The 27,367-nt window shown below is 41.3% G+C and overlaps 1 protein-coding gene across 1 annotated transcript; it reads right to left on the bottom strand.

The window, feature by feature from the left end:
* Positions 1–11,032: 11,032 nt before the first annotated feature.
* Positions 11,033–14,249, bottom strand: HNRNPA0 (heterogeneous nuclear ribonucleoprotein A0). Its single transcript, XM_068980451.1, has 3 exons — positions 13,123–14,249; positions 11,971–12,033; positions 11,033–11,087 (listed from the first exon to the last, which is right to left on the bottom strand). The coding sequence occupies exons 1-2, from the start codon at positions 13,994–13,996 to the stop codon at positions 11,999–12,001; spliced, it is 909 nt and encodes a 302-aa protein (XP_068836552.1). The 5' UTR covers positions 13,997–14,249; the 3' UTR covers positions 11,033–11,087; positions 11,971–11,998.
* Between the last annotated feature and the right edge of the window lie 13,118 nt (positions 14,250–27,367).

Here is a 27,367-nt window from a genome sequence, read left to right on the forward strand (position 1 = left end):
TGAGAGTTGGACTGTCAAGGAAGCTGAGCCCCAAAGAATTGATGCTTTTGAACTGTGGTGGTGGAGAAGACTCTTTATAGAGTCCCTTGGACTGCAAGGTGATCCAAACATCAGCCCTGGGTGTTCTTTGGAAGGAATGGTGCTAAAGCTGAAACTCCAGTACTTTCGCCACCTCATGCAAAGAGTTGATTCATTGGAAAAGACTCTGATGCTAGGAGGGATTGGGGGCAGGAGGAGAAGGGGACGACAGAGGATGAGATGGCTGGATGGCATCACCGACTCAATGGATGTGAGTTTAAGTGAACTCTGGGAGTTGGTGACGGACAGGGAGGCCTGGTGTGCTGCGATTCATGGGGTCACGAGGTGTCGGACACAACTGAGTGACTGAACTGAATTTCAATTTCTGATGATTTCACTTAAAATTTTTTAAAATTTAAAAGGTTCAATTGTTTAATCTCAACTACTTTAATATATTTACATACTCATATTACACTAAATACATATCATTATTGCATATTCAATTATAACCTTTATTGTGACAATATACATAAAATGTACCACATCAACCACTTTTAAGGGCACAATTCAGTGGCATTAAGTATATGCACAGTGTTATGCGAGTCACTACTATCCATCTGCAGAACTTCATTATCTCCAGAGAAACTCTGTACCCAGCGAACAGTATTTTCCATTCCCTCCTTCCTCAAGCCCCAGGTAACCTCCATCTTACATTCTGCCTCTATGAATTTGCCTATTCTAGATCCCTCATATACGTGCAAACAAATTATACATACCCTTCTGTGCCTGGCTTATTTCACTGAGCATAATGTTTGTGAGGTCCATTCATGTGTTAGCGTGGATCAGAATTTCATTCATTTTTATGTCTGAATAAATATTTCATTGTGTGTATATACCACATTACATTTATCCATTCACTTGTTGATGATGTATTTTTAATATTTCACATTTTCATAGAGCACAATTTAGTAAACATTTCCCTAACATTTCACATTTATAGCTTCCAGTCTCTTGCTATAAATGTTCTCATCACCATCTCTGTGCAATAACTTGTTTCATTGAATTGTTCTGTTAAATTCCTAGTATTGTAGTCCTAGAGCCAAGGGATGGATACATTAATGGTTCCTACTAAATAAATCCATATTTATCCTCCTCGCTCATCATTTTTTCCAACCTAACAGGGAAGTTACTGTCTGCAATTTCAGTTATAAAAGTACAAAACTGTGATTAAACTCAACTGGAGGGAAGCAAATAGTTCCACCAAATGAAAATAAAAGCTTTCAAGATCATGGATACATGAATCCAGAGACTCAAAGGAACTGGTTGTGATCCTGAAGTCAGCAACAGATACTCAGAAGAGGTATGTCAAATGAGTAATTCTGCCACAATCTGCCTTCTGTGACTGAAGTTTCATATCCTGTGAACCAAAGTCGTCTTATACGATCAGAACAGAACTCCCTTCCAAGGGGAGTAATACAGAGTAGTTAAATCAGACCAGCCTGCTACACATCTCAGTGCAGTGTATACAAGCAAAGCATGATCCTTCTAACATACTGACGTATCTACACCTGTTGTCAAATGCGGTTGCTTCTAGTAGCTATGCTTCCTATCTCCCTAAGGTATTATTCATGGCATCTATGCCAACAGGCACCTATGCCAACAACTGCCTTCACTCAGATTATTTTAAACATCTTTATGAGGCTGTCCTTTTTCTAAACTTGCTTACAATAGATTTACATGATGGCAGTGAGTCTCCACATGTTCAAAATTGCTGTGCTGTGCTTAGTCACTCAGTTGTGTCTAACTCTCTGTGACCCCATGGACTGTAGCCCGCCAGGCTCCTCTGTCCATGGGGATTCTCCAGGCAAGAATACTGAAGTGGGTTGCCATGCCCTCCTCCAGGGGACCTTCCCAACCCAGGGATTGAACCCAGGTCTCCCGCACTGCAGGCAGATTCTTTACCATCTGAGTCACCAGAGGAGCCCAAGAATATTGCTGGAGTGAGTAGCCTAACCCTTCTCCAAGGAATAGATCTTCCCAACTCAGGAATTGAATCAGGGTCTCCTGCATCGCAGGTGGATTCTTTAACAGCTGAACTACTAGAAGCTGCAATAATGAAAAGACCTAGAGCTTTTGGAAAAAGTGAAATTAACAGAGCAGAAACTGCTCAGAAGAGTTCTTCACTAGACACAGAGCTGACTGACCTATGTGACAGGTTTTCCAAAACTGCACCTTCTATCCACAATATGATGTTTTCCACTTAGTTACACTAAAAATATCTATATTAAGAAAAAAAAATTTTAATGTTAGCTGTTTCCAGTGGTTCCCAAGTCCAATGCCAGGTTCAGAGATGAGCTAAAAGAACTCACAAAACTCAGCACTGCTAGGTCTTGTACTCACAAATAAAATTTACTAGACACATAGTGAAGATACACAGTGGAATCATTTGGAGAAAAGACAGAGTCTGGAGGAGCCCAAGTATAGGACTCTCTACGCTCTCTCCCTACCATGAAGGGTCACAAAGACTACACTTGTGAGTGATGTTTCTGCCCAAGGACTAAGTACTCCAGGTTTTATAGGTACCCACTGCTTGCTAAGTCACTTCAGTCGTGTCCAACTCTGTGCAACCCCACTGCTTAGCACATATCAAAATTCCAGAGTCCCAGAAGAAAGGAGGTATTTAGCCTAAATCCTACTGCTTGCACAGTCTAGACCACCTTTATCAGTTAGGGAATGGTAAAAACACTACCTAAATCCAAGTGCCCAGACAAGGGCCAACCTTGCAAGTAGTCCTTTCTAAAGACAGCACATCATAATCAAAGATTCATTTCGGCCAGAGAACAATCTCTCCCTCAAAAATGCAGGTGCCTATAATAGAATTAAGAGACTGCAGGTCTTTTTATAGCTTAATCCAAGTTGTTCTGATTGCGTTTCTCATAAAGCCTCATCAAAACCAACCACATCAACTAGAAGAATTATGTCCTGAGAAAATCAGAGAATCTTTTTTAAAAATTCAAGTAGAGCATATTCCTCAGCTCAAAACCCTGAGACAGTTGACCAATCATGCTGCAAAAGCCAAAATCCTTACTTTACAAAAGCCCTACTATGAGCTAGTCCCTTTCTGACATCATCAGCTACTCTTGTTCTTTACTCAACTTCAGCCACTTTGACCAATTTGCTCTTCCTCAAAGTCCAGGTACAATCCTGCCTCAGGAATTTTGCTCTTCCTCAAAGTCCAGGTACAATCCTGCCTCAGGAATTTTGCTCTTCCTCAAAGTCCAGGTACAATCCTCCCTCAGGACTTCTGCTCTTCCTAAATCACTGCAGATAGTGACTGCAGCCATGAAATTAAAAGACTTACTCTTTGGAAGAAAAGTTATGACCAACCTAGATAGCATATTGAAAAGCAGAGACATTACTTTGCCAACAAAGGTCCGTCTAGTCAAGGCTATGGTTTTTCCAGTGGTCATGTATGGATGAGTTGGACTGTGAAGAAGGCTGAGTGCCAAAGAATTGATGCTTTTGAACTGTGGTGCTGGAGAAGACTCTTGAGAGTCCCTTGGACTGCAAGATCCAACCGGACCACTCTGAAGGAGATCAGCCCTGGGATTTCTTCGGAGGGAATGATGCTGAAGCTGAAACTCCAGTACTTTGACCACCTCATGCGAAGAGTTGACTCATTGGAAAAGACTCTTGATGCTGGGAGGGACTGGGGGCAGGAGGGGTAGGGGACGACCGAGGATGAGATGGCTGGATGGCATCACTGACTCGATGGACGTGAGTCTGAGTGAACTCCAGGAGTTGGTGATGGACAGGGAGGCCTGGCGTGCTGCGATCCATGGGGTCACAGAGTCGGACACGACTGAGCGACTGAACTGAACTGAAGCCTCTACCTGGAATGCTTTTCCCCTAAACATCTACAATTTCCTTCACGTTTGTGTTTAAGCATGACCTTCTCAGAGACCTGCCCACACTACCCCCTTCACCACATTTTATCTATGGCTGTGCTGGGTCTTCGCTGCCGCATGGGCTTTGCATTCCAGTGGCTTCTCTTGTTACAGAGCACAGGCTCTAGGGCGTGGGGGCTTCAGCAGCTGTGGCTCCCCGCCTCTGAAGCACAGGCTCAATACTTGTGACACACGGATTTAGTTGCTCTGTGGCATCTAGGATCTTCCTGGATCAGGGATGGAACCCGTGTCTCCTGCATTGGCAGGTGGATTCTCTAACACTGAGCCACTAGGGAAGGCCATCACCCCATTTTAAATTGCACAATCCTCACAAATATCCTGCCCTGCAGCACTGCTGGCTCCTTACCCTTTTCTATCCACACATTTTCTAAATACCATACAACTTATTAATGCTTCATTATCTGTCTCCCCCTACTAAAACATAAGCTCTACTGAGGACAAGGATTTTTGTTTCTTGTTCCTTGCTGCATTTCCAGATGAATCAAGAAATAGAAGAGTCAAACATTTAACCTGACACAGTAGGAAACAGGGAGATACTATCAATGTGGAAAAACTCATTAACAGGTGGGGAGGGTAAACAGCTAGATCTTCTCTAAGTTTGGTGGTTTCTGGGAGACCAAGTCATTAGAAAATGTGGGATTTTTTTTTTTTTTTTCACTGAAGAGATGACAACAAATGGCACATTCAAATAGGGTTACTGGAGTTTTAATAGAAGGAAACATCTACGAGGATGTGGGCAGTTAAGAGAAAACCAACGAGGTCTGGTAAACCATCTTGGGGCTAGAAAAAGGGAAACTGAAGTAGTAGCAGGAGGGAGTGTTTCCCAGTGAAGGCCTATAGCTGGCCACTGCAGGAGAGCTCGCTAAGAGGCCCTGACAGACTATGTGCTCAATACGTATACCTTGGGGGGAGGGGACAGATATCTCAGCCTCACCTTTCTCTCACTCTTCTAGACTTCTGCTGGTTTCTCCCAGTCAAACCCAACATGAAGCCATAGAAGAGAGTGTAGTTGTTTAACAATCAAATTTCTGAGAACACAGAGCAAGGAACAGAAAGGTATAGAGTGGATCAAGGGGAAAAAGAGAATATCCTGTAACCATTTTGTAAAGCTATCTACAGAAGACAGAACGTTTCAATGCACTTACCAGCATCTTCAATTCACTATGTTCAAACCTTCCTTCTAAATCTTCTCATTCCATTTCTGGTGACATCACCACCCTCCTACTTACCCCAGTAACTGACTGAACTACTCACTTTTATCTCTCCCCACCATATCCAATCATTTGCTAATTAAACTTTTACAACTTCCCTTACATCCCATCTATTGCCAGTGCTCCTTCTTTGTTCATGCTCTCATGGTTAACATAAGCTGTCATAGCAGCCTTACCACCTGAAAACATCACTCAAATGCCATCTATTTCACTTAGTGCTACGAATTAGTCTTTCTAAATTACAAGTCTCGCTACCACTATTCTCAAAAACTTTTAGTAATTTCCACTGGCTGCCAGATAAGCACTAATATGGTCCCAACTTCTCCCAATTTCCCACAACTCTCCTTTACCCTTAATATAAATTATCCACTTGTATCTGGAAGTTTCATGCAGAGTATGGCCATTGAAATCAGTAAGGCTTGGATTCAACTCCCAGTTCAATCATTTCACCAGCTGGGTGGCCTTGGGAAAGTTTAATCTTGATGAGCTTCAGCTACCTTACTGTGAAGCAGAGGGTTACTGAAATGGATCCAGTGAGAACATTTGCAAATGTATTTTGTACAACATTTAGCACACAATAGGCATACTTCTCTGTATGTGCCCCATGTTTCTATTTGTCCCTCTACTGAAATTAACTTTTTCCCCTCACTTTCTCTATACAGCTAACTTTTAAAGTCAAATACATCTTTCATAATGCCTTTCTTAATCCTTCTTCCTACCTGGAAAGCACTCTCAACACATTACTTGTAACTTTCTTATAATACTTAGACACAGACAGCTAACACAGTTCATACCTCTCCTACTAGAGCTGAAGCAGTAGAGGAATAGAGGGCTCCCATATCCAAGCTCACCCAGCAAATCAAGAGCAAAGCCTAGGTTAAAAACCAAATCTCAGTAACTAAGAGTGCTCTATGGACTACATACACTTATATCAGTACCTTTTTAAAGATGGCTATTCATTCACCTCATTGTGCAAATACCTTGTGGTTGAGGGGGGGATGAAATAAAAGTACACTCATATCTCCTAACCAAAGTCGTACTATTAACTTCACAATGCACCAACAATGATAGTATACCCTTTACATGTGTACTTTCACTGAATTTGTTCAAAGTATAATTTGTTCACAATCCTGAGACAGATATTAACAGCAGTCTCTCCTTTTTAAGGACTTCCCTGGTGGCTCAGATGGTAAAGCATCTGTCTACAATGCAGGAGACCTGGATTCAATCCCTGGGTCGGGGAGATTCCCTGGAGAAGGAAATGGCAACCTACTCCAGTACTCTTGCCTAGAAAATCTCATGGACACAGGAGCCTGGTGCAGGATACTGTCCACGGGGTCGCAAAGAGCCAGACACAACTGTAAAGACAAGGAAACAAGTTCAGGACCATGTGTTCAAGGTCATGGAACAACAAAGTGACTGGATCAAAAAAAGAACCTGGTCTATTTGATACCAAAACTTATGTCATTAAGAACTGCTATTGCTGCTGTTGCTGCTAAGTCCCATCAGTTGTGTCCGACTGTGCGACCCCATAGACGGCAGCCCACCAGGCTCCCCTGTCCCTGGGATTCTCCACGCAAGAATACTAGAGTGGGTTGCCATTTCCTTCCTCAATGCATGAAAGTGAAAAGTGAAAGTGAAGTTGCTCAGTCGTGTCCAACTCTTCACAATCCCATGGACTGTAGACTACCGGCCCCCTCCACCCATGGGATTTTCCAGGCGTGGGTTGCCATTGCCTTCTCCACCATTAAGGACTATGAAATACTAAGTCAGATCCCTACTGAGGCTAATTACAGTAGCAACAAAGCATCAAAGAAAAATGTACCTTTCATATGGCATGAGTAAACCAGTAAGAGTAAAGCCTTCATTTTATCAGAGAATATATATTAAATGATGATGGGACTAACTCCAACTTGCCTGTACAGTGTGAACAATCTGAGACAATCCCACAACGCTGAAAAGGATGCATAATTTCAAAAGAAACAGAATCTCCAACAGAATGCAAGTTACTTGAAGACAGGAACCGTGTTTGTCCCACTGCAGTTATCTCCAGATCCTAGATGTTTTGCACAAAGAGGTAATCAATCCCTGAAGAAACTGACAGAAAATGCTGGGAAATAAGCATACTGTCAAAACAGTACAAGTTCACATCAGATAATTTTAGAACAAAACCCATTTCAGATATGTTTTTTGGTGTTTTTTTTTAAAACAAACCATACGCAGTGATAAAAGAATTAAAGGAGCCAAAGAAAATCTGCCTGAGAAGGGAGCACACAGCTAAAATATCTTTTTCCTCTCTGAAGATGCAAATCATTCAGCTCCAACTGCAAGTTTATTATTAATAAACTATCAATAAATGATAAGTTTATTAATAAATAGGTGGGATAGCTCAGAACAAAAGTGATTCAACCGCCCTTTTAGCCTCCCTAATATACTTTTTTAAACAGTAGCTTTCTACTATCTCCTTTTTTGTGTTTTATCTGATGGCATTTCTCATTTAGGAATATGAGTTCACCCACAAGCAGGTTCCAATGTCAAAGACCAATTTTCCCAAACCAGTTGCATGCCTGTCTTAAAAATGAGCAATAAATCCTATTTCCCAACAATATACTTCCACACATTACACTTAGTAAGCAACTAAATTTAAGCATCAAGAACATTCACAATGTGCTAAACTCTAATTTGAAGCTAGTAATTCATGCCCACTTATTCTTCAAACTAACCCTGTCTCCCCCTGCCAAATTATACAACTGTTAGCTTTATTTTTAAAACAAAATTTACAGAACATATTAAGTTTCTAATAACTTACTGCAAACATTTTCTCACAAAATTGTATTTTAAAACCAGCTAGTAAGTTGAAATATAGGGAAGATATATTAAAGGAAAAAAATAAAAGAGTGAGAATATTGCTAACTATGGCTTAATAAAGGGGGTCTCCAAACAATGAATTATACTTTTCACAGAAACTTTTTAACATCCATTCAAGATCTCAACTGATTTGTACTTCTATCATTCAATGTGTCCCATAACCCTTAAGCTGAACTTAGCAAAAACCGTTAAGCCATAAAATAATGCAAAGCAATAAAAATAGATGATGTACTTCTGAAGTCTCTGTGGCCTAGCAACGTAAGAAAAAACATAAGGAGCCCATTACATCATGCTCTGTGTATTGGCATGTTAGTAGCATGCCCTCTGCCAACTCATCTACATAGTCTAAATGTCAAGACCAGCCCAAACGTTTTCTTGACCCACCAAGTCGACACAATTGCTTATACCCATCTCTAACTAAAATGCCCACAATCTATTACAATTATTGAAATTCCCACTACTCAAACAAAAATTCCGAGTACCTTGTGAGCAGGGGTGGATCCTTTCTGGTATGTTGCAAATGGCAACACAAAGCCTGCAAAAGTAGTTTGGAAACATACTAAACAATAAATTACGATGCATCTATACTATAGTATACCGGTGTTATGATACAGAATGATTATGTACACATATGGGTGTCTTTGAAGTTAAAATACTTACATATGTATGTATGTATATATAAAACAACCCAATATTTGTTTCCAAAATAAAGATAAATATATCTCCCTGGAAATAGAAAGACCTAGAAATAGGCAAACTGTTAACATACGTCATCTCCAAGTGCTGGAAGAAAACAGGGAAGGAGCAACGTAAGGGTCTTCATAGGCCATTAACTGTTTTATCACGCATTATCTAGCTTTGAAATTTTTCAGCAAAATGTTTCAGTTGAATATAACCTAAGGCTTTAACAAGGCTGCCAATGAGCATGTACCTTTCCCTGAATATATACTAAGAACAAAAAAATACTCATGATATCAGAGAACTGCTGTGTTCTAGTTATCCAGCACATTTAATTTGAGTGAGCCATCTCATCAACTAAGTGTGTATGTGGTAAGCAAGAACATGACCTGCAATTCCAACAATCACTGCATTACTCTTAATAGCAAGAAATGTCCATCAATCATTATGGTATGGCCATGCTATGGAACATTATACAGGCATTAAAGAGGATGAGGAAGGTCTATTTGTTCTGATATGAGAATGCCAATCATATGAACTACTGAACTATTTCATCCTTTTAAAATGTAGGTACATAAAAGTTTACTGAACATATACCTATTAACAAGGATTGTCCTTGAGAAGAGGATTTCCTCATATTAGTAGAGTTTTTACCACTCTGTTTAGTTTTTAAGCATTTATTTAAACGTTTAATTCTCATTTTTAAAAAAACACCAGTCTCAACATTCAGTACAATTTCTCTTTTCTATTTCCTAGTAACATTGCCCAGAGAAAGCGATGGCACCCCACTCCAGTACTCTTGCCTGGAAAATCCCACGGATGGAGGAGCCTGGTAGTCTGCAGTCCATGGGGTCGCAAAGAGTCGGACGCAACTGAGCGACTTCCCTTTCACTTTTCACTTTCATGCATTGGAGAAAATGGCAACCCACTCCAGTGTTCTTGCCTGGAGAATCCCAGGGACGGAGGAGCCTGGTGGGCTGCCATCTATGGGGTCACACAGAGTTGGACACGACTGAAGTGACTTAGCAGCAGTAGCAGCAGCAGTAACATTGCCAAATGTTACTTGGCAACATTTGACCAAACATGCAATATTATAATTTTTAAAATAACATGGTAGAAAGGGAATTTTTATTGGAAAGAAGTTTTTACAACATTCACTTTTAATAGAAAACATTAGACAAAGGTGCAGCAAAGCAACCCGCAATAAGACACTAAAGAAAAGGCATTCATTGTCTTACCCTGGTTTAGAGGCAATCTTTGTTGCTCCACTTAATAAAAAAAAGAGCCTTCTAAAACAGGGAAGAGAAATTATATTCCCAGTGGCCAGAATCTTAACACTGATGCAGTAAGTTGGTTAAAACCGAAGAAACAAACTCACCCTCTTCTAAGTGCAAATACTGTCTTTTGGGGAATAATCCTTACATTACCTAGATGCAGTTTTGCTTAAACTGACTCAACATCTAAATGCCCACTTTTAATCAGCAAAAACATAGGTAATTTAGTTTAAAATGCAAATTCTCAAATTTGAGAGTATTAAGCACACTTAAAGATAAACAAAGCTACAAGTCAAATAACTTGACACTACCATTTCTGTTCTTGAGGTAATTAATCAGAAATAGCAAATTCTTAAGTATCCTCAATGCTTTAACCTCACTTGAAAACAAAAATTCATTATGAACATTTAAATATTAAATCTGTTCTAAATCATTAAGCTACACAACGAAGCAATCAGTATATCATTCTGATTTGTTACCACTATGAATGTCAACTGTTTGCAAGCTTTTTAAGACTTGAAATTACTATCAATCTTTCAAACCTCTTCCAACTAATGATTACCACTGAATTTTACTAAACACTGTAAATGCAGGAGTTCGTCACAACAGGCAGACAAAAAAATTTTTTTATTTTGCTTATCTTTCAAAATTAGATTCAAGCATTGCACAAAAATTATATTCAATGCTGATCAGGTTCCGTACTACTTCCTCCCAGGAAGTCTTGATTATATTTGAAGTAGTAATGTTCAGGTAAATCTTACAGGTGAAAAAAGTGAAACCATAACAAACAAGTCCTACATGCCAAATCTGGAAAGACTAAAGACCTCTATTTCTGCCTTCACTGAATACCAATCCAGATAAGATATTTGTAAAGGCAGATACATGACAACAAAGCGATGATATACTATGAATACTAAGCCATTTTTCTAATTAGGAAATCCTTTTACGTAACTTTTCACACATCACTATGTGGGAAATACAAAATGACAATAACCTTATTAAATTCTGAAAACCCTCCAGAAGGTGGACTATTCCAGTTGAACCAGAAGAAACAGATCTTCCTCCTAAAACTGAGTAAAACACAAACACAATAATTACAATAAAAAACTTAAGCATATCATTTTCTGTATCTTAGAGCCCCACTCCCTGCAAAAGCTAGACCAAATTACCACATGAAGAAACGCAGTATGATGCATTTCAGTAAGAATGAAAACAGAAATTTAAGCAAATAGTAAAACCATTTGTAATGCAAAACTTAGACTATCTTGTTAATTTCTTCACTATGCAAACACATCTATCCCATTTGTTGTAGAGGTACTAAAAGTACCCATACCAAGTATCAGCTACCCTTTGTCAAAGTGACTAAGCAGCCTTAAGCAAAATTCCAGCCAAAAATTTTACCATATCATTAAATCAAATGTAGGTACTAGATTAAAAGGTATTCTGAACCCACCCACCAGGTTATACATACTCTCACTCAATCATGTAAAGAATTGAATTCTTTATTTGTGATATCCATAAACGGTGCTATTCTATATGTCTATCCAGGAAGGCAATTTTCTCCTATACCATTGTTTTGTTTTGCTTTTTATAAACAACTTGAATTCTATTGCATGAAAGGGCTACAAATATACATTTGTTAACCAAGCAGAATACAGATATTTTGCTTTACAACTTGCACCTAAGATACCAGTACACGAAGCTGGTTCATTAGTTAATCATAGCAATTTGGGGCCACTGCCCAAGCTATGCAGAGCAGTTTTACATTTTCAAACCTCAAGTAGAAAGGGCAGTAGTGATATGGACCATTAACTACATTCCTGTAAAGCCCATCTTAGTTACAAGTAAATGTATAACCAAAGTCTGCACAGATTTTTGATGGCAAAACTTCTAAAATCTGATGCAACTGTCCTGAACAAGTTTTTAAACCAACTGTTTTGCAGATATACTGACATTCTGCCGGTAGATGGTGCCACAAAAGTTAGGAGAAGGATTTCCAGGAGGACAACAGTTCAGCTATAGGGGAAAAAAAAACAAAACATTTAAACCTGCTCTGAAAATACAAAAATGCACTTAAAAGTTTGAGGGTAAAATATAACCCTTATTTGTAACCATTCATTACAGACAAACCAGTAAGAGGGATGAAATTAGGCCATCTGAATTTTTTAAAACAGTTTATATGAATGAAAACACATGCTTAACACAAACTATTTCTTTAGAACTACACAGTACATATTTTGAAGCAAATTCTCATAGAAGTGACCACCCATGTCAAGATGATAAGCAAATCACTTAGTACAAGAGATGGATGTAGGAAAAACTTTAAAGATTTTAAAAAGCCACATCCACCACTTCAAATGTTTTACCTGTAAGGGATAAATTCAACACATCACTACCTGCGTACAGCAAGAAGGAAAAAAAAAAAAACCTCACAGGACCTTTTAAAAGTTCCTCTAAGTACACATTAAGAATTAACACGAAAAACTACCCTTAAAACGGTACGGAATGGATCCTACAAAAAAAATGTTAGACATGTACGGTCAAACACAATGATTTATTAAAAATAAAACGTAAAAATGATTTTTGTACATATGCTTCCAAATTTCGGGCATGGGATCCAAGGAGATTTTATAGAAAACGCTGTAGCCAGATACCAAGTCCTTACAACAAAGTAAACTAAACCCCCCAACCCCCGCCCAGGTTTTGCTACAGAATCAGCAAGTTCACTCCCTCCCCCCCCCCAAAAAAAACACAAATTAAAACAAGACATTTTGCTAGTATAAAAACGACCAAAGTCCAAGTAATAATAAAAAAATAGAGTCCATCAATGACTGTAACACAAAAATGTGTATGTGGAGGCAAGTCCATCTTCAGAGGGAGAGACGAGAGAGGTGGCAGGCATATAGGGCAACACGCCCAAGGGTAAGCAGCCTTAGAAGTGGCTCCCCCAAGGGCAGAACGGGGAAAGCGGTGGGAGTGAAAAGGACTTAGGAGTTGACCCTAGTTGGGTGGTTGAAAAGAGCTACCCCTATAGCCACTCCCAAGCATTAGAAAAACATTTTCAGAAGGAGCTGCCTCCATAGCCACCCCCACCGCCATAGCCACCTCTGTAAGGTCCACTGTTGCTGCGACCTCCCCAGCTGCTGCCTCCGCCGCCGCCGCCGCCGCCGCTCTTCATGGGCCCATAGGACGACTGGTGCTGGCTGTAGCTGCCGAAACCGCCGAAGCCGTTACCGTAGTCGCTTCCACCGTATGACGAACCGCCGCCGCCGCCTCCGTAGGCGTTGTAGCCGCCGCCGCCGCCGCCGCCGTAACCACCGTAGCTGTTATAACCGCCGCCGCCGCCCTTAGACAGGCCGTTCTGGTCACGACCACCGCCCCGACCCCGGCCGCCGCGGCCGCCACGGGAGGACCGGGAGCCGCCTCCGCCCCCACCGGAGTGGATATCCTCCTTGGGGACAGCCTTCTTCACCTCCACGCGATGGCCCTGGATCGGATGGAACTTGACCACCGCGGCCTTGTCTGCCGCGTCGTGATTCTGAAAATACACGAAGCCGAAGCCACGCTTCTTGCCGGACTGCTTGTCGGCAATAATCTCGGCCTTTTCCACGGTGCCAAACTGCGAGAAGTGCTCGATCAGGTCGCCCTCGGCCACGTCTCCCTTAAGGCCCCCGACAAAGAGCTTCTTCACCTTGGCGTGAGCACCGGGCCGCGCCGAATCCTCCCGGGACACCGCCCGCTTCAGCTCCACCGTGTTGCCGTCCACCGCATGAGGCGAGGCGGCCATGGCGGCATCGGCCTCCTCCACATTGGAGTAGGTCACGAAGCCAAAGCAACGGGAGCGCTTGGTCTGGGGGTTCACCACCACTACGCAGTCTGTCAGGGTCCCAAAGGCCTCAAAGTGGCCGCGCAGGCCGGACTCACTCGTCTGCACGTTGAGGCCGCCGATGAACAGCTTACACAGTTGGGAGTTCTCCATCTCCACCGCCCGGGCCTTGCCCCCGCCCTGGGAGCTCCGAGGTTTCGCCGTCGCCGTGATGGTTAGCTAAGGTTTCTTCACAACTTGGGCCCAGCCGTCGCTGGAGCCGCCCCCGCCGGTCAGCGACGGAAAAGGGAAGGGAAGGGAAGGGAAAAAGGAAGAGAGGAAGGGGGAGGGAAGGGGAGAGGTGCCGGCTAGAGGACAAGCCGAGGAAACTGGAAGGCAACCAAAGCCACCGCTACCGCCACCTCCGCTCCCGTATCTGTGCACCACACAAAGAGGCCGCTGAACGCGCGCGCACCCTCCCCGAGGCGTGCGTCACCGCCGACGTACGGCAGCGCAGGACAGTCCACCAATCCTCGCCTCGACCTCATTAGTCCCGCCTACCGCGCTGCAGCGCCGCTCTCGGTCACGGACTCCCCGCCCTCCGCGGTCTATTCAAGCCTTCGGCCTGCGCTGCTGCCGCTGCCGCCTTTACCGCTCCGCTTTCACTCCCAGGATCTCCAGTGCGCCCTCACTAGGGATTCTCTCTGCCCTTCGCGAACCTCTGCGATTCATTTGCCCCCAGCCCCCGCGGCTGTTCCCAGTGATTTTTCCCCCTCCCCTAGCCGTATCCCCTCGCCCAGCTCCGCAGTGGCGTTCGCGCCAGCCCCTTGAGAGACATGTCAGTTCAGCCAATCACAGCCATCTGCTTGCATCCACTTCCGTTTTCGGCAGCTACTGGACGGGCGCGCTCCCCAGTGCGCGCTGGCCGCGGCGCCCGCTGTGTGCGGAGTTTTCTTGCTACCCCTACGCCTCCTCCCGCCCTGGGCTTGCCGCGGGGGTGGGGCGGGGCGCCGGGGGTGGTAGTGAGCGGGGACGCGCAGGGGGCTGTTCCCAACGGATGCGGCCTGGGGCGTCACGCGCGGGTTTTTTGAAAACTTGACTGTTGGGGTTAGGGTCTTGGATTTACCCGCCGCGTTTCGGCTGGGCCACTACACCTGGAGTCCTCGCCCCTCCCGTCCGCACAAAGATGGAGGGTAGGGGCCTGGTCGGGGAAGACGGTTATTAACCGTTTATAGTAGGCCAGAAGCGCGATTAGACAAACATTGGCACGTGGCCCTGCGCAAAAGCGAGCCCGAGGCCATGTGAAAGGACTGCAGGGCGCCGAAAGCGCTTCATACTTTCCGACCGAGGCTTGGCGCGAGACCCCCGCTACCCCAATGCTGTCAGTGGAACCCTCTTGCGAGGCCTCTCTCAGCGGACATTTTCATACTCCCCCAGTGTACACATCTTTTCATAGGTCCTGTTATCTGTACGAGCTCCTTTCCCAACTAAAATGTTAGGTTTTTTAAGGCGTTTTCAATCCGACTGGGAGCCAAGTTAAACACATGAACACTACTGTATATGAGTATTGCACACCCTTGATAACTGCCATATCGACCCAGGTGGGAATGCAAGAAAGTTATAATGGCTTCCATCTACTGAAACTTTTGTGTTCCAAGCAAGATACAAGGAGTGCCACACGGTGTATGGCATGTGATGGAGAGCCCCAAAACCATGTAGCAAATTAGAAGATAAATTCCTCACTGTATCCTGGAATGGAATGTATTCAGAAATGATTAAAGAGATAGAACTTGCACTGAATCACAGAGTCAAAGGCTAGATAAGATTTCTATAGGGAGTTTACCTGAACAAAATCTGGAGAAAATTTATAAGCTCCCAGGAACAGAAAGTGGACCAATTTGATTGTATCAGGAGGTTTTTGATAGAAAAAAAACTAAGTTAGGTTGACGGTCTTGGTATTATGGAATGTCTTGAAATTTAGATTCAGTTCAGTTCAGTCGCTCAGTCGTGTTCGACTCTTTGGGACCCCATGAATCGCAGCACGCCAGGCCTCCCTGTCCATCACCAACTCCTGGAGTTCACTCAGATTCACGTCCATCAAGTCAGTGATGCCATCCAGCCATCTCATCCTCTGTCGTCCCCTTCTTCTCCTGCCCCCAATCCCTCCCAGCTTCAGAGTCTTTTCCAATGAGTCAACTCTTCGCATGAGGTGGCCAAAGTACTGGAGTTTCAGCTTTAGCATCATTCCTTCCAAACAAATCCCAGGGCTGATCTCCTTCAGAATGGACTGGTTGGATCTCCTTGCAGTCCAAGGGACTCTCAAGAGTCTTCTCCAACACCACAGTTCAAAAGCATCAATTCTTCGGCGCTCAGCCTTCTTCACTGTCCAACTCTCACATCCATACATGACTACTGGAAAAATCATAGCCTTGACTAGATGGACCTTAGTCGGCAAAGTAATGTCTCTGCTTTTGAATATGCTATCTAGGTTGATCATAGCTTTCCTTCCAAGGAGTAAGTGTCTTTTTTTTTTTTTTTTGTAAGTGTCTTTTAATTTCATGGCTGCAATCACCATCTGCAGTGATTTTGGAGCCCCCAAAAATAAAGTCTGACATTGTTTCCACTGTTTCCCCATCTATTTGCCACGAAGTGATGGGACCAGATGCCATGATCTTCGTTTTCTGAATGTTGAGCTTTAAGCCAACTTTTTCACTCTCCTCTTTCATCAAGAGGCTTTTTAGTTCCTCTTCACTTTCTGCCATAAGGGTGGTGTCATCTGCATATCTGAGGTTATTGATATTTCTCCCGGCAATCTTGATTCCAGCTTGTGCTTCTTCCAGTCCATAATGATGTACTCTGCATATAAGTTAAATAAGCAGGGTGACAATATAGCCTTGACATACTCCTTTTCCTAAATTTAGATTAAGGAGTATAAATACTAATTCAAAGGCATATAGATAGGCTTCAAGGTTTGGGGAGAAACTATGTCTCTATTACCTACAAACCATGTGAGCATCAAGTTGTGTGACTTTGGACAGGTCACCTAACCTTTTTAAAATTATCAGTTTTATTATTAAAATCAGAACACAAAACACCTACCCAATGTGGCAAAAATTAAATGAGATTCTGCATGTAAATGCAGAGCACAGTGCCTGGCACATAGTAAGTGCTCAATTTCTCAATTTATCCAATAACTACTATACCAACTGTTGGGAACAGGGCAGTAAGCAACAGACAAAAATGTCTGCCCTCATGGAACGTACATTCTTGTGGGGAGAAGCAAACAATAAGAATGGTATATAGCATGTTAGATAGCAATAAATACCATACCATTGAAAAAATTAAAAGAGAAGGATAATAGGAAAGTATTACCTTATTACAAAACACAATTCAGATACGTCAGGATTTGCTAACTGACTGATGATAAATAATGAGGAAAATAAAAGCATTCCAGTGTTTGATATCTGGAAGCCTAAAACTGCCACATGATAGAACTACAAAAATGTAGGAAAAGAAACTATTTTAGAGGAAGTATGGGTGATGGTGAACATAGCTGTTAACGTTTAAGGTGAAACTGCGATATTCATGGGGCACTGTGTTCTGAGATGCCCAAGGTTATAGCTCTGATGAAAGATCTGACCTGAAGAAGTTTTAGAGTCACTCAAATAAATGTTAAACAGTAAAAGATGAATTTCTAAAACAGAATAAGACCGTAACTTGTTTTCTCATCTAAACTGTAAATTCTAAAGTAACATTTTTTTCCTGTATTGTTTTAAAATAATCATCCACACAGTCTTATTGAGGATCTGTTACTGATTTAATTACTATTGACTAGAAAAGCTTCATAAAAGCGTATGTCTAGTATAAGCCTTACCTATAGAAGGAGGGCAGACTTCCCTGTTGGCTGAGTAGTAAAGAATCCACCTGCCAATGCAGGAGGTGCAGGTTCAATCCCTGGGTCGGGAAGATACCCTGGAGAAGGAAATGGCAACCTATTCCAATATTCTTGCCTGGGAACTCCCACGATCAGAGGAGCCTGGCAGGCTACAGTCCATGGGGTCACAAAGAGTGGGACACAACTTAGCGACTAAACAACAACAGAAAGAGGGTAGGGATGATAGGAATCAACACAAGCATGTTTGAGAGACATTTAGAAATTCAGGATAAGTACAAGATAACTGGGATAGAAGACTCTTTTCAGAGATTAGATTGGTAAAAGTAGGGACAGTGAATAAAGAGTGTTATATAAATACTTAAATGATGCTGTCATTTTCCTACCTCTGAGATCATTCAGGTGGAAAAACAATTTTTTTTCTACTTTACCTTTTAGATCATTGCCTGAGTATGTTTCTTGGCTTTTTCTTGCTTACAAGTATCTCAGCCTTCCAAAACAAATGTTTAAAAATGTAACTGAAATTTAGACAACCTTTGCTTTCCATCCCTCCTGCAAGTGTGATAACAAGATCTAATTGAATATGAGGTTTAAACAACTCAAAAGAACTGCACAGTAAAAAGGGTATATTTTACTGCACCTAATTATGGCAGAAAGTGAAGAGGAACTAAAAAGCCTCTTGATGAAAGAGGAGAGTGAAAAAGTTGGCTTAAAGCTCAACATTCAGAATATGAAGATCATGGCATCTGGTCCCATCACTTCATGGGAAATAGAAGGGGAAACAGTGGAAACAATGTCAGACTTTATTTTGGGGGGCTCCAAAATCACTGCAGATGGTGATTGCAGCCATGAAATTGAAAGACGCTTACTCCTTGGAAGGAAAGTTATGTCCAATCTAGACAGCATATTAAAAAAGCAGAGACATTACTTTGCCAACAAAGGTCCGTCTAGTCAAGGCTATGGTTTTTCCAGTGGTCATGTATGAAGGTGAGAGTTGGACTGTGAAGAAAGCTGAGTGCCAAAGAATTGATGCTTTTGAACTGTGGTGTTGGAGAAGACTCGAGAGAGTCCCTTGGACTGCAAGAAGATCCAACCAGTCCATTCTAAAGGAGATCAGTCCTGGGTGTTCATTCGAAGGACTGATGCTGAAGCTGAAACTCCAGTACTTTGGCCATCTCATGCAAAGAGTTGACTCATTGGAAAAGACCCTGATGCTGGGAGGGATTGTGGGCAAGAGGAGAAGGGGACAACAGAGGATGAGATGGCTGGATGGCATCACCAACTCCATGGACATGAGTTTGGGTAAACTCTGGGAGTTGATGATGGACAGGGAGGCCTGGCGTGCTGTGATTCATGGGGTCGCAAAGAGTTGGACACAACTGAGCAATTGAACTGAACTGAATGGAAAAAGAGAACTAGAGAAAAGGAAAAAGAATGAGCTGAGAAAGAGAGGGGAAACTATGAACAGCTATATTTTCAGAAAGCAGCAACTCTACTTTTTTAAGTCAACTTTTTATTATTTGTTGTTGTTCAGTTGCTCAGTCATGTTCGACTCTTTGCAACCCCATGGACTACAGCATGCCATTATATCTCGGAGTTAATTTTTGCAGTTGAGTTCTGTCATGGCCTAAACTCTGTCCCCACCCTCTCTTACCTCTAAATTCACAATGTGAAGCACTAGCCTCCAGTACTTCTGAATGTAACTATAATCAAAGATAAAGTATTTAAAGAGGTGATTATCTTAAAATAGGCCCTTAGGATAGGGCCCTAATCCAGTATGGTTAGTGTCCCTATAAGAGGAAGAGACACCAGGGGTATATGTGCACAGAAGAATGACCGTGTGAAGAGGCAGTGAGAGGACGGCCACCTGCAAGCCAAGAATTAAGATCTCAGAAGAACTTAACCCTACTAGCACCTTGATCTTGGACCTCCAGCCTCCAAAAATGGGAGAAAAATTAATTTCTGTTGTTCAAACCACTTATTCTTTGGTATTTCATTATGGAAAATCTAGCAAACCAATACATGCTCCATTTTTATTTACCCAAGGTACTTTCCAAAATGGCACTTTGCTGTTTGTGATGAGTAGTGGGCTCAACAGCCTTAAAATTTGACCATTCTTTTGTACCATTAATGATGCTTCTGGAAATTTATCCTAAGGAAATAACTGAGAATCTGTGTAAGTTGGAAACTTCTAATTGCCCTCAAATAGCAATCTGATTGGGATTCCCTGGTAGCTCAGCTGGTAAAGAATCTGCCTGCAATGCAGGAGACCCCGGTTTGATTCCTGGGTTGGGAAGATCTGCTGGAGAAGGGAAAGGCTACCCACTCCAGTATTCTTGGGCTTCCTTGGTGGCTCAGTTGATAAGGAATCTGCCCGCAATGCAAGAGACCTGGGTTTGATCCCTGGGTTGGGAAGATCCCCTGGAGGAGGGCATGACAACCCACTCCAATATTTTCAGTGAAGCAGAAGTAAATAGTCACTGTGCTGTGCATGATATCCCCAGGACCAGACTTTTGTCTGGTCACTTCTCTTAGACTTGGGAAGCTATCTTTTTCCAACCCCTCCACCTTTGAAATCCCCTTCCATATGGAGGAAACAAATATAAATCCCTTCTAAAAGCCTAGACTTTATACTGGAGGAAAATACAAAGGTACTAAACAAGATAGTTAATATCTTTACAGATTGAATATATCTGTGTATTCTTTTGCCTTAGGAGAGTATATTTTAAGGTCAGTCCTCATTGTTTGTTTGTTTTTCACAAAAAGCATTTTATCAAAGTATTGCTCTTATGTTGCCCAAGAAGGAAAGGGGAAGAGAGGCAAGTGCCTTTGAGTGGAAAACAATGAGAGGAGACCCAATAATGACAGGTTGACATTACTGCCATTCTGTTGAGTGTGTAAAGTCAAATTTAATTTGATTTGGTAAAATAAGTAAAGTGACTTTTCACACATCATCATAATTGTATAAGATTCATACCCAAGTATCAGTCATTGTTTTTCCTATACAATATCAATTTAACTGCTTTATAATATTCTTTCCTGAACTATTTATTATTTCCTTATTTGTTTAGAAAGAATATTCCACAGTTTGTGTGGAATATTAGACCATCTTACCTGCCTCCGGAGAAACGTGTATGCAAGACAAGAAGCAACAGTTAGAACTGGACATGGAACAATGGAGTGGTTCAAAATTGGGAAAGGAGTACATCAAGGTTGTATATTATCACCTTGCTTATTTAACTTATATGCAGAGTACATCATACGAAATGCTGGGCTGGATGACTCACAAGCTGGAATCAAGATTTCTGGGAGAAATATCAACAACCTCAGCTATACAGATTATACCACTTTAATGGCAGAAAATGAGGAAGAACTAAAGAGCCTCTTGATGAAAGTGAAAGAGGAGAGTGAAAAAGCTGGCTTAAAACTCAGCATTCAAAAAATGAAGATCATGGCATCCAGTCCTATCACTTCATGGCAAATAGATGGGGGGAAAGTGGAAACAGTGTCAGATTTCATTTTCTTGGGCTCCAACATCAATGTGGACAGTGATGGCAGCCACAAAATTAAAAGACACTAGCTCCTTGGCAGGAAAGCTATGAAAAACCTAGATAGTGATAAAAAGCAGAGACATCACTTTGCCGACAAAGATCCATATAGTTAAAGCTATGGTTTTTTCAGCAGTCATTTATGGGTGTGAGAGTTGGACCATGAAGAAAGCTGAGCACTGAAGAACTGATGCTTTTGAACTGTGATGCTGGAGAAGACTCTTGAGAGTCCCTTAGACAGTAAGGAGATCAAACCAGTCAATCCTAAAGGAAATCAACTCTGAATATGCAGTGGAAGGACCAGTGCTAAAGCTGAAGTTCCAGTACTTTGGCTACCTGATACAAAGAGCTGACTTATTTCCTAACATCTTTCCTGATGCTGGCAAAGATTAAGGGCAAGACAAGAAGGGGCAACAGAGGTTGGATGGCATCACTGACTCAATGGACATGAGTTTGAGCAAACTTAGGGAGATAGTGAAGGACAGGGAAGCCTGGTGTGCTGCAGTTTATGGGGTTGCAAAGAGTTGGACACAACTCAGCAACTGAACAACAACAACGGTGACTATAGTTAACAATACTATACAGTATATTTGAAAGTTGCTAAAAGAGTAGATCTGAAAAGTTCTTATCACAAGAAAAAAATTGGAACTGTGATGATGGATGTTAACTAAAATTATTGCGGTGATCATTTTGCAATATATATATAGCAAATATTATGTTGTACAGCTAAAATTAATAAAATGTTATGTGTCTAAATTATATCTCAATTAATTTTTAAAATTAATTTTAAAATAAAATACACAACCAAAAGCTTCTGTGTTTTTGTCCATCGGAGGAAAGAGTGACCCAGCCAGCATAAGCCCTATGAGTCTACTTTATCCTCCCTCTGTACACTCATACACACATGGATAATCATGCAGGCTGAACAATATCTTGAAAAAAGATATATCACCTTTGTCTTGGGACCAGATCCACATCAGCAACCCCAAATAAACTTGGAATCCTTACATGTGAAACTAAACTCTAGTAATAACATATTTAATTGCCAGCCATCTGGGTGGGAAGTTGGGAAAAGATTGCCAGAATTAAAAGATGTTATGGACTGAATGTGTCCCCCAAAATTCATATGTTGAGGCCTAATCCCCAGTGTGCTGGTATGTGGAGGCAGGGACTTTGGAAAGTAAGCCATGAGAGTGGAGCCCTCATGAATGGGATTGGTGCCCTTATAAAAAGACCCCAAAGAGCTTTCTTAGCTCTCCTTCCATCATGTGAGGACACAGCAAGAAGACAGCCATTTATGAACTGGGAAGTGAGCCCTCACCAGATACTGAATCTGCCAGCACCTTGGTCTTAGACTTCCCAGCCTCCACAAATCTGAGAAATTTTGGTTGTTCATAAGTCACCAAGTCTATGGTATTTTCATTATATTGACCCAAATAGACTAAAACAGAGGACTTAACAAACTGATGTTTCTCAGACTCCCTCTTTGTAAAGAACACACACCCAAGTAGAAACATACCCACAGACTCACGCACAGAATATGAGCCTTCTATCTTAGAAATATTTAGAACATTCTATTTTCATTTATTCACCATTCCACTTATATCATTCATGGGCTAGATACTGTAAATAAAGTCTCGAGCCTCTCAAGAGGTCAACAGTCTTGGAAAAGAGGGGAAATCAATGACAGTAATAACAATAACAGAGAAGTACGACAGATGTTGCAAACATCGTGTGTTGAGATAGAAATGGACAGAAACCCTAAGTTCAGCAAATTCTCCTAATAGAAGGTAACTTCAGAAGTAGGGTTAAGAGTTAGCTAGACATACAAGAAGGTAATAGCATTTCAAGTACATGAAACAATGTGCGTACATGCTATGTTTGGAGTTACACAAGTAAATCATCAAGGGTCTGACAGTGTGGGCTTCCCTGGTAGCTCAGCTGGTAAAGAATCCGCCTGCAATGCAGGAGACCCCAGTTTGATCCCTGGGCTGGGAAGATCCCCTGGAGGAAGCCATAACAACCCACTCCAGTATTCTTGCCTGGAGAATCCCTATGGACAGAGGAGCCTGGTGGACTACAGTCCATGGAGTTGCAGAGAGTCGGGCACAACTGAGTGACTAAGCAGAGCACAGCATAGCACATGACAGTGTACGGTAGGTTGGCTTGTTGCTGCTGTAACAAATTACCACAAACGCATTGCCTTAAAAAACACAAATTTAGTATCTTACAGAAAGGAAATCAGACAGATGTCTCACTATGCTAAAATCAATGTGCTGGCAGGGCTGTGTTCCATTTCAACTTCTAGTTTTAGCTTATAGTATAGTTCGAAATGTGTATAACAGTTTAATAAAGCTTTTCTTCCTTACTAGGAGCAAAGAAGGCAGCAGTCTGTAAGCCAGAAAGAGAGGTTTCACCAAAAACTAATTCTGACAGCACCTTGATCTTGGACTTCTAGCCTCCAGAATTGTGAGAAAATAAAACTGTTGTTGAAGCCACCCAGTGTGTGGTACTTTGTGATGGTAGTCCTAGCAAACTGCAATACCCTCCTAGAAATGCAGTGCTCTCAGCATCCATTATTCAGGGAGTCAGATCTAACTCATCTGTTCCTGCAAAGCTTCCTATCACATCTTGCCTAGATAAGATTACACCAGATTTAGTGTTTAACCTACGAATTTCATAACAAGGTCACATAATTGCATTCCTTTAAAATTACATAAATTATTCATCTTTTGGTTTTGAATTTTATGACTTTTATTTCTATTACTCTTAAAGTTGCAATAAGAACTTCAATTTTTAAATATTCATTTTCTTCAGCAAAATTTATACTGGATATTTTTCTCTCCATGAGACATGTAAAAATGAAGTTTTTAATCTTACCTGTTAAGTCCATTTCAACTTCTAGCTTTAGCCTACAGTGTGGTTCAAAATGTGTGTAACTGCTTAATAAAGCTTCTCTTCCTCATTATACAAAAAGTAAAATGTGTTCACTGACATCAAACTTCCCTTAACCTAAAGAGTGGCAACTCAGAGTAAGATTCAATTTGTGCAATGTTCAATACTCAAGACCTGTACTTAAGTAACATTCATACCACCATATATATTTTGAGTCCTTAGGAATCTGATCCTATCTAATTTCTAATTATACACTAAAGAGAATAAAGAACAGCTTAGTCTACTCAGTAAGCTGTAAGAGTGGTATTCAGTTGTAGTTGGTCAGTGAGTTCAGACTATGTGTAAAGCCTTTCTGGATCATTCAGGATCTAAACATTTTTAGTTAAATGGTATTTGCTATCATAATTTCAATACATTAATATTAGAGAAAGGAAATTACACGCATTCTTTTTTTTTCAAATAAAACTAGAAAAGCAGTGAAAAAAATAAAATAATTAGCCAAGAGTTATACAAGCAACATTATATAAATGATTAGCATCTATGAAATCAAGACTCAAATGCTTCCTGAGGAACCTATTCCATATGATAATCACTGAAAGAGATCTCTCAGTAAATTTAGCAGTGATTTATTTTCTTGGGATAGACTATTTGTACAGCATAATTTACCTGAAATCTGTTTTACTTTGCTGCCCAGGAGTCTAAATATGGTCAATTTTCCAGCCTCTGAAATAACATAGACAGCACTTTTCATTCACAGGAATCAAATAAAGGAATTTCTTTCAAGGATTAAAATTGCATATAATTCAGTTCAAATTCTAATAATTTTCTAATTCCCATCATTGGTTCTGGGAGGATTTATTTTTCACCAAGATCTGATATGATTACCCGCTGCATACAGCCAAAATATATACTAATACAATTTCTAACTTTCATCACAAGGTTTTGATAATGGTTTTGTAAAAACACTGAACTGATTTTACAGGCACATTCAAAAGTCCTACAAAAAATAAATCCCATTATATCTAAGTATTTAATGTCAATCAGTTCAGTTCAGTCGCTCAGTCATGTCCAACTCTTTGCGACCCCATGAATCGCAGCACGCCAGGCCTCCCTGTCCATCACCAACTCCTGGAGTTCACTCAGAATCATGTCCATCAAGTCAGTGATGCCATCCAGCCATCTCATCCTCTGTCATCCCCTTCTCCTCCTGCCCCCAATCCCTCCCAGCTTCAGAGTCTTTTCCAATGAGTCAACTCTTCGCATGAGGTGGCCAAAGTGCTGGAGTTTCAGCTTTAGCATCATTCCTTCCAAAGAAACCCCAGGGCTGATCTCCTTCAGAATGGACTGGTTGGATCTCCTTGCAGTCCAAGGGACTCTCAAGAGCCTTCTCCAACACCACAGTTCAAAAGCATCAATTCTTTGGCACTCAGCCTTCTTCACAGTCCAACTCTCACATCCATACATGACCACGGGAAAAACTATAGTGTTGATAAAGCTCCTTTATTACCCTATATCTCTACTTTAAAATAATCTTACTATACATTCTAGAATCACAAGAAGTGTAGAGCATGAAGAGGTTTATTTTAGGTCATCCATTTCAAAACTTCCATGTGCTGATGTAGTCCAGAGACTTAAAATGACATGCCCAGGGCCACACAGAAGGGTAGTGGCAAAGTTAAAAAGTCTAGTCTGCAGTCAACTGACTTCTTCATACATGGCTAAGCCTGTAACACTTTGCCTTGTATGGTTTCTGTATAGGCTTCCTTCTTTGGAAAACAAAAACATCATTAATGAAGGAATTGGATTGTCATTCTATCCTTTTAGTCATCATTTATCCAAAGTCTAATGAAGTAGGCTCAATTCAGAGCTCAATTTCACCTGGCTCAAATTAAAAGAAATATGAAGTTTGGGTATTTAAATGACAGTTTGCACATGAAAAATAAAGCTATAATAAAACTGGAATTAAACCAGTCTTCACCCCATTCCTGCTGCTCTCTGCCCCAAGTCAGTTGCAGGAGTACTGAGACAATGTAGAGAACAGAAAGGGACCTGCATCTATCAAATGTGGGGCTAGCTGTTTCCTTCCTTCCTATCACTTCAGCTTTTGGGGCATAAAAAAGTAATAGAAAGCTAAGCTTGTTGAAGCATCCTGAGTCCATCTAGCATTAATTTCTGGAGGCACATATCAAACTGAAATAGCTGTTTTGCAAAAAAGGTACAATGAAAGACTTAAGCAGAATATTTCTGGGGGAAAGAAGTCTTTTCATGTGTAAGTAATCTCCCCTAGATCTTGCAAGCTATAAATGTGTACAGTGAGTATTAAAGTTACTTCATAGTCTAGGAGATAGAAGTATCATAGTCCTTTTCTTTTATCAAATCTCATTTTAAGCCACCACTCCTCAAGTTGACTGATTTAACCTCAGTCAATACTAAGGTCAAGTGCTATTCCTAGGACAAAGACTTCAGGTTATACACAGTACACTACTTAGGGACAGTCCTCTGATCTTTGGTCCAGATTGGTCCTTGCTGACAGGCTCTTTATCCAGGACTACAGGGTCCCTTGCAGGAAGGTGACTCTGCTGTTTCCTGAAACTTCCCTCTCAGCTTGAGCCGAGACTCTTTTTTACCAAAACTAGCAATCCCAATACCAAAGGTTCAGCTTCCCACTGTATCACAAAGCCACTCCATGCTGAGAATAGGTCGCATCCCCAGGGGGTTACAAAAGAGCAGCACAGAGGGACTGGATGCTGGACCCTGCCACTCCATGGAGCCCTCCTTCCCCAAATAAATCTCTCTTTGGGGTCTCCATAATAGACTCTCACTCTGAGGCTCTTGCCTCTCCTCTCCTCTGGGAATACCTAGCATAAGCCCTTTAATAAGTTTAGGCTTTCTTTTTGTCTTCTTTTTTTTAAAAAAATTTTCTATCTTTTTTCCAACAAATAAACAATAAAAATGCATGAATCATAGTATTACTAAGTCTGAGACTAAACATCAAAACTTGACTGTCTTCTATCTTTTAAGGCAGAACTAAAGGATGAGATTTTTATTTAAATTTAACTTTTTATCTTATTTTGGAGTATGGTTGATTAACAATACTGTGCTAGCCTCAGGTATACAACAAAGTGATTCAGCCACATACATACATGTATCCATTCTTTCTCAAATTCCCCTCCCATCTAGGTTGCAGAGTTCCCTGTGCTACACAGTAGG

The sequence above is a fragment of the Capricornis sumatraensis genome, chromosome 9, assembly GCF_032405125.1.
Source record: "Capricornis sumatraensis isolate serow.1 chromosome 9, serow.2, whole genome shotgun sequence".
NCBI lineage: Eukaryota > Metazoa > Chordata > Mammalia > Artiodactyla > Bovidae > Capricornis > Capricornis sumatraensis.

Coding starts and splice junctions, on each gene's coding strand:
- HNRNPA0 (XM_068980451.1), bottom strand. CDS start 13,996: ATGGAGAACTCCCAACTGTGTAAGCTGTTCATCGGCGGCCTCAACGTG. Junction 12,034..13,122: donor CAACAGTGGACCTTACAGAG/GTGGCTATGGCG, acceptor TTTCCCCTATAG/CTGAACTGTTGTCCTCCTGG.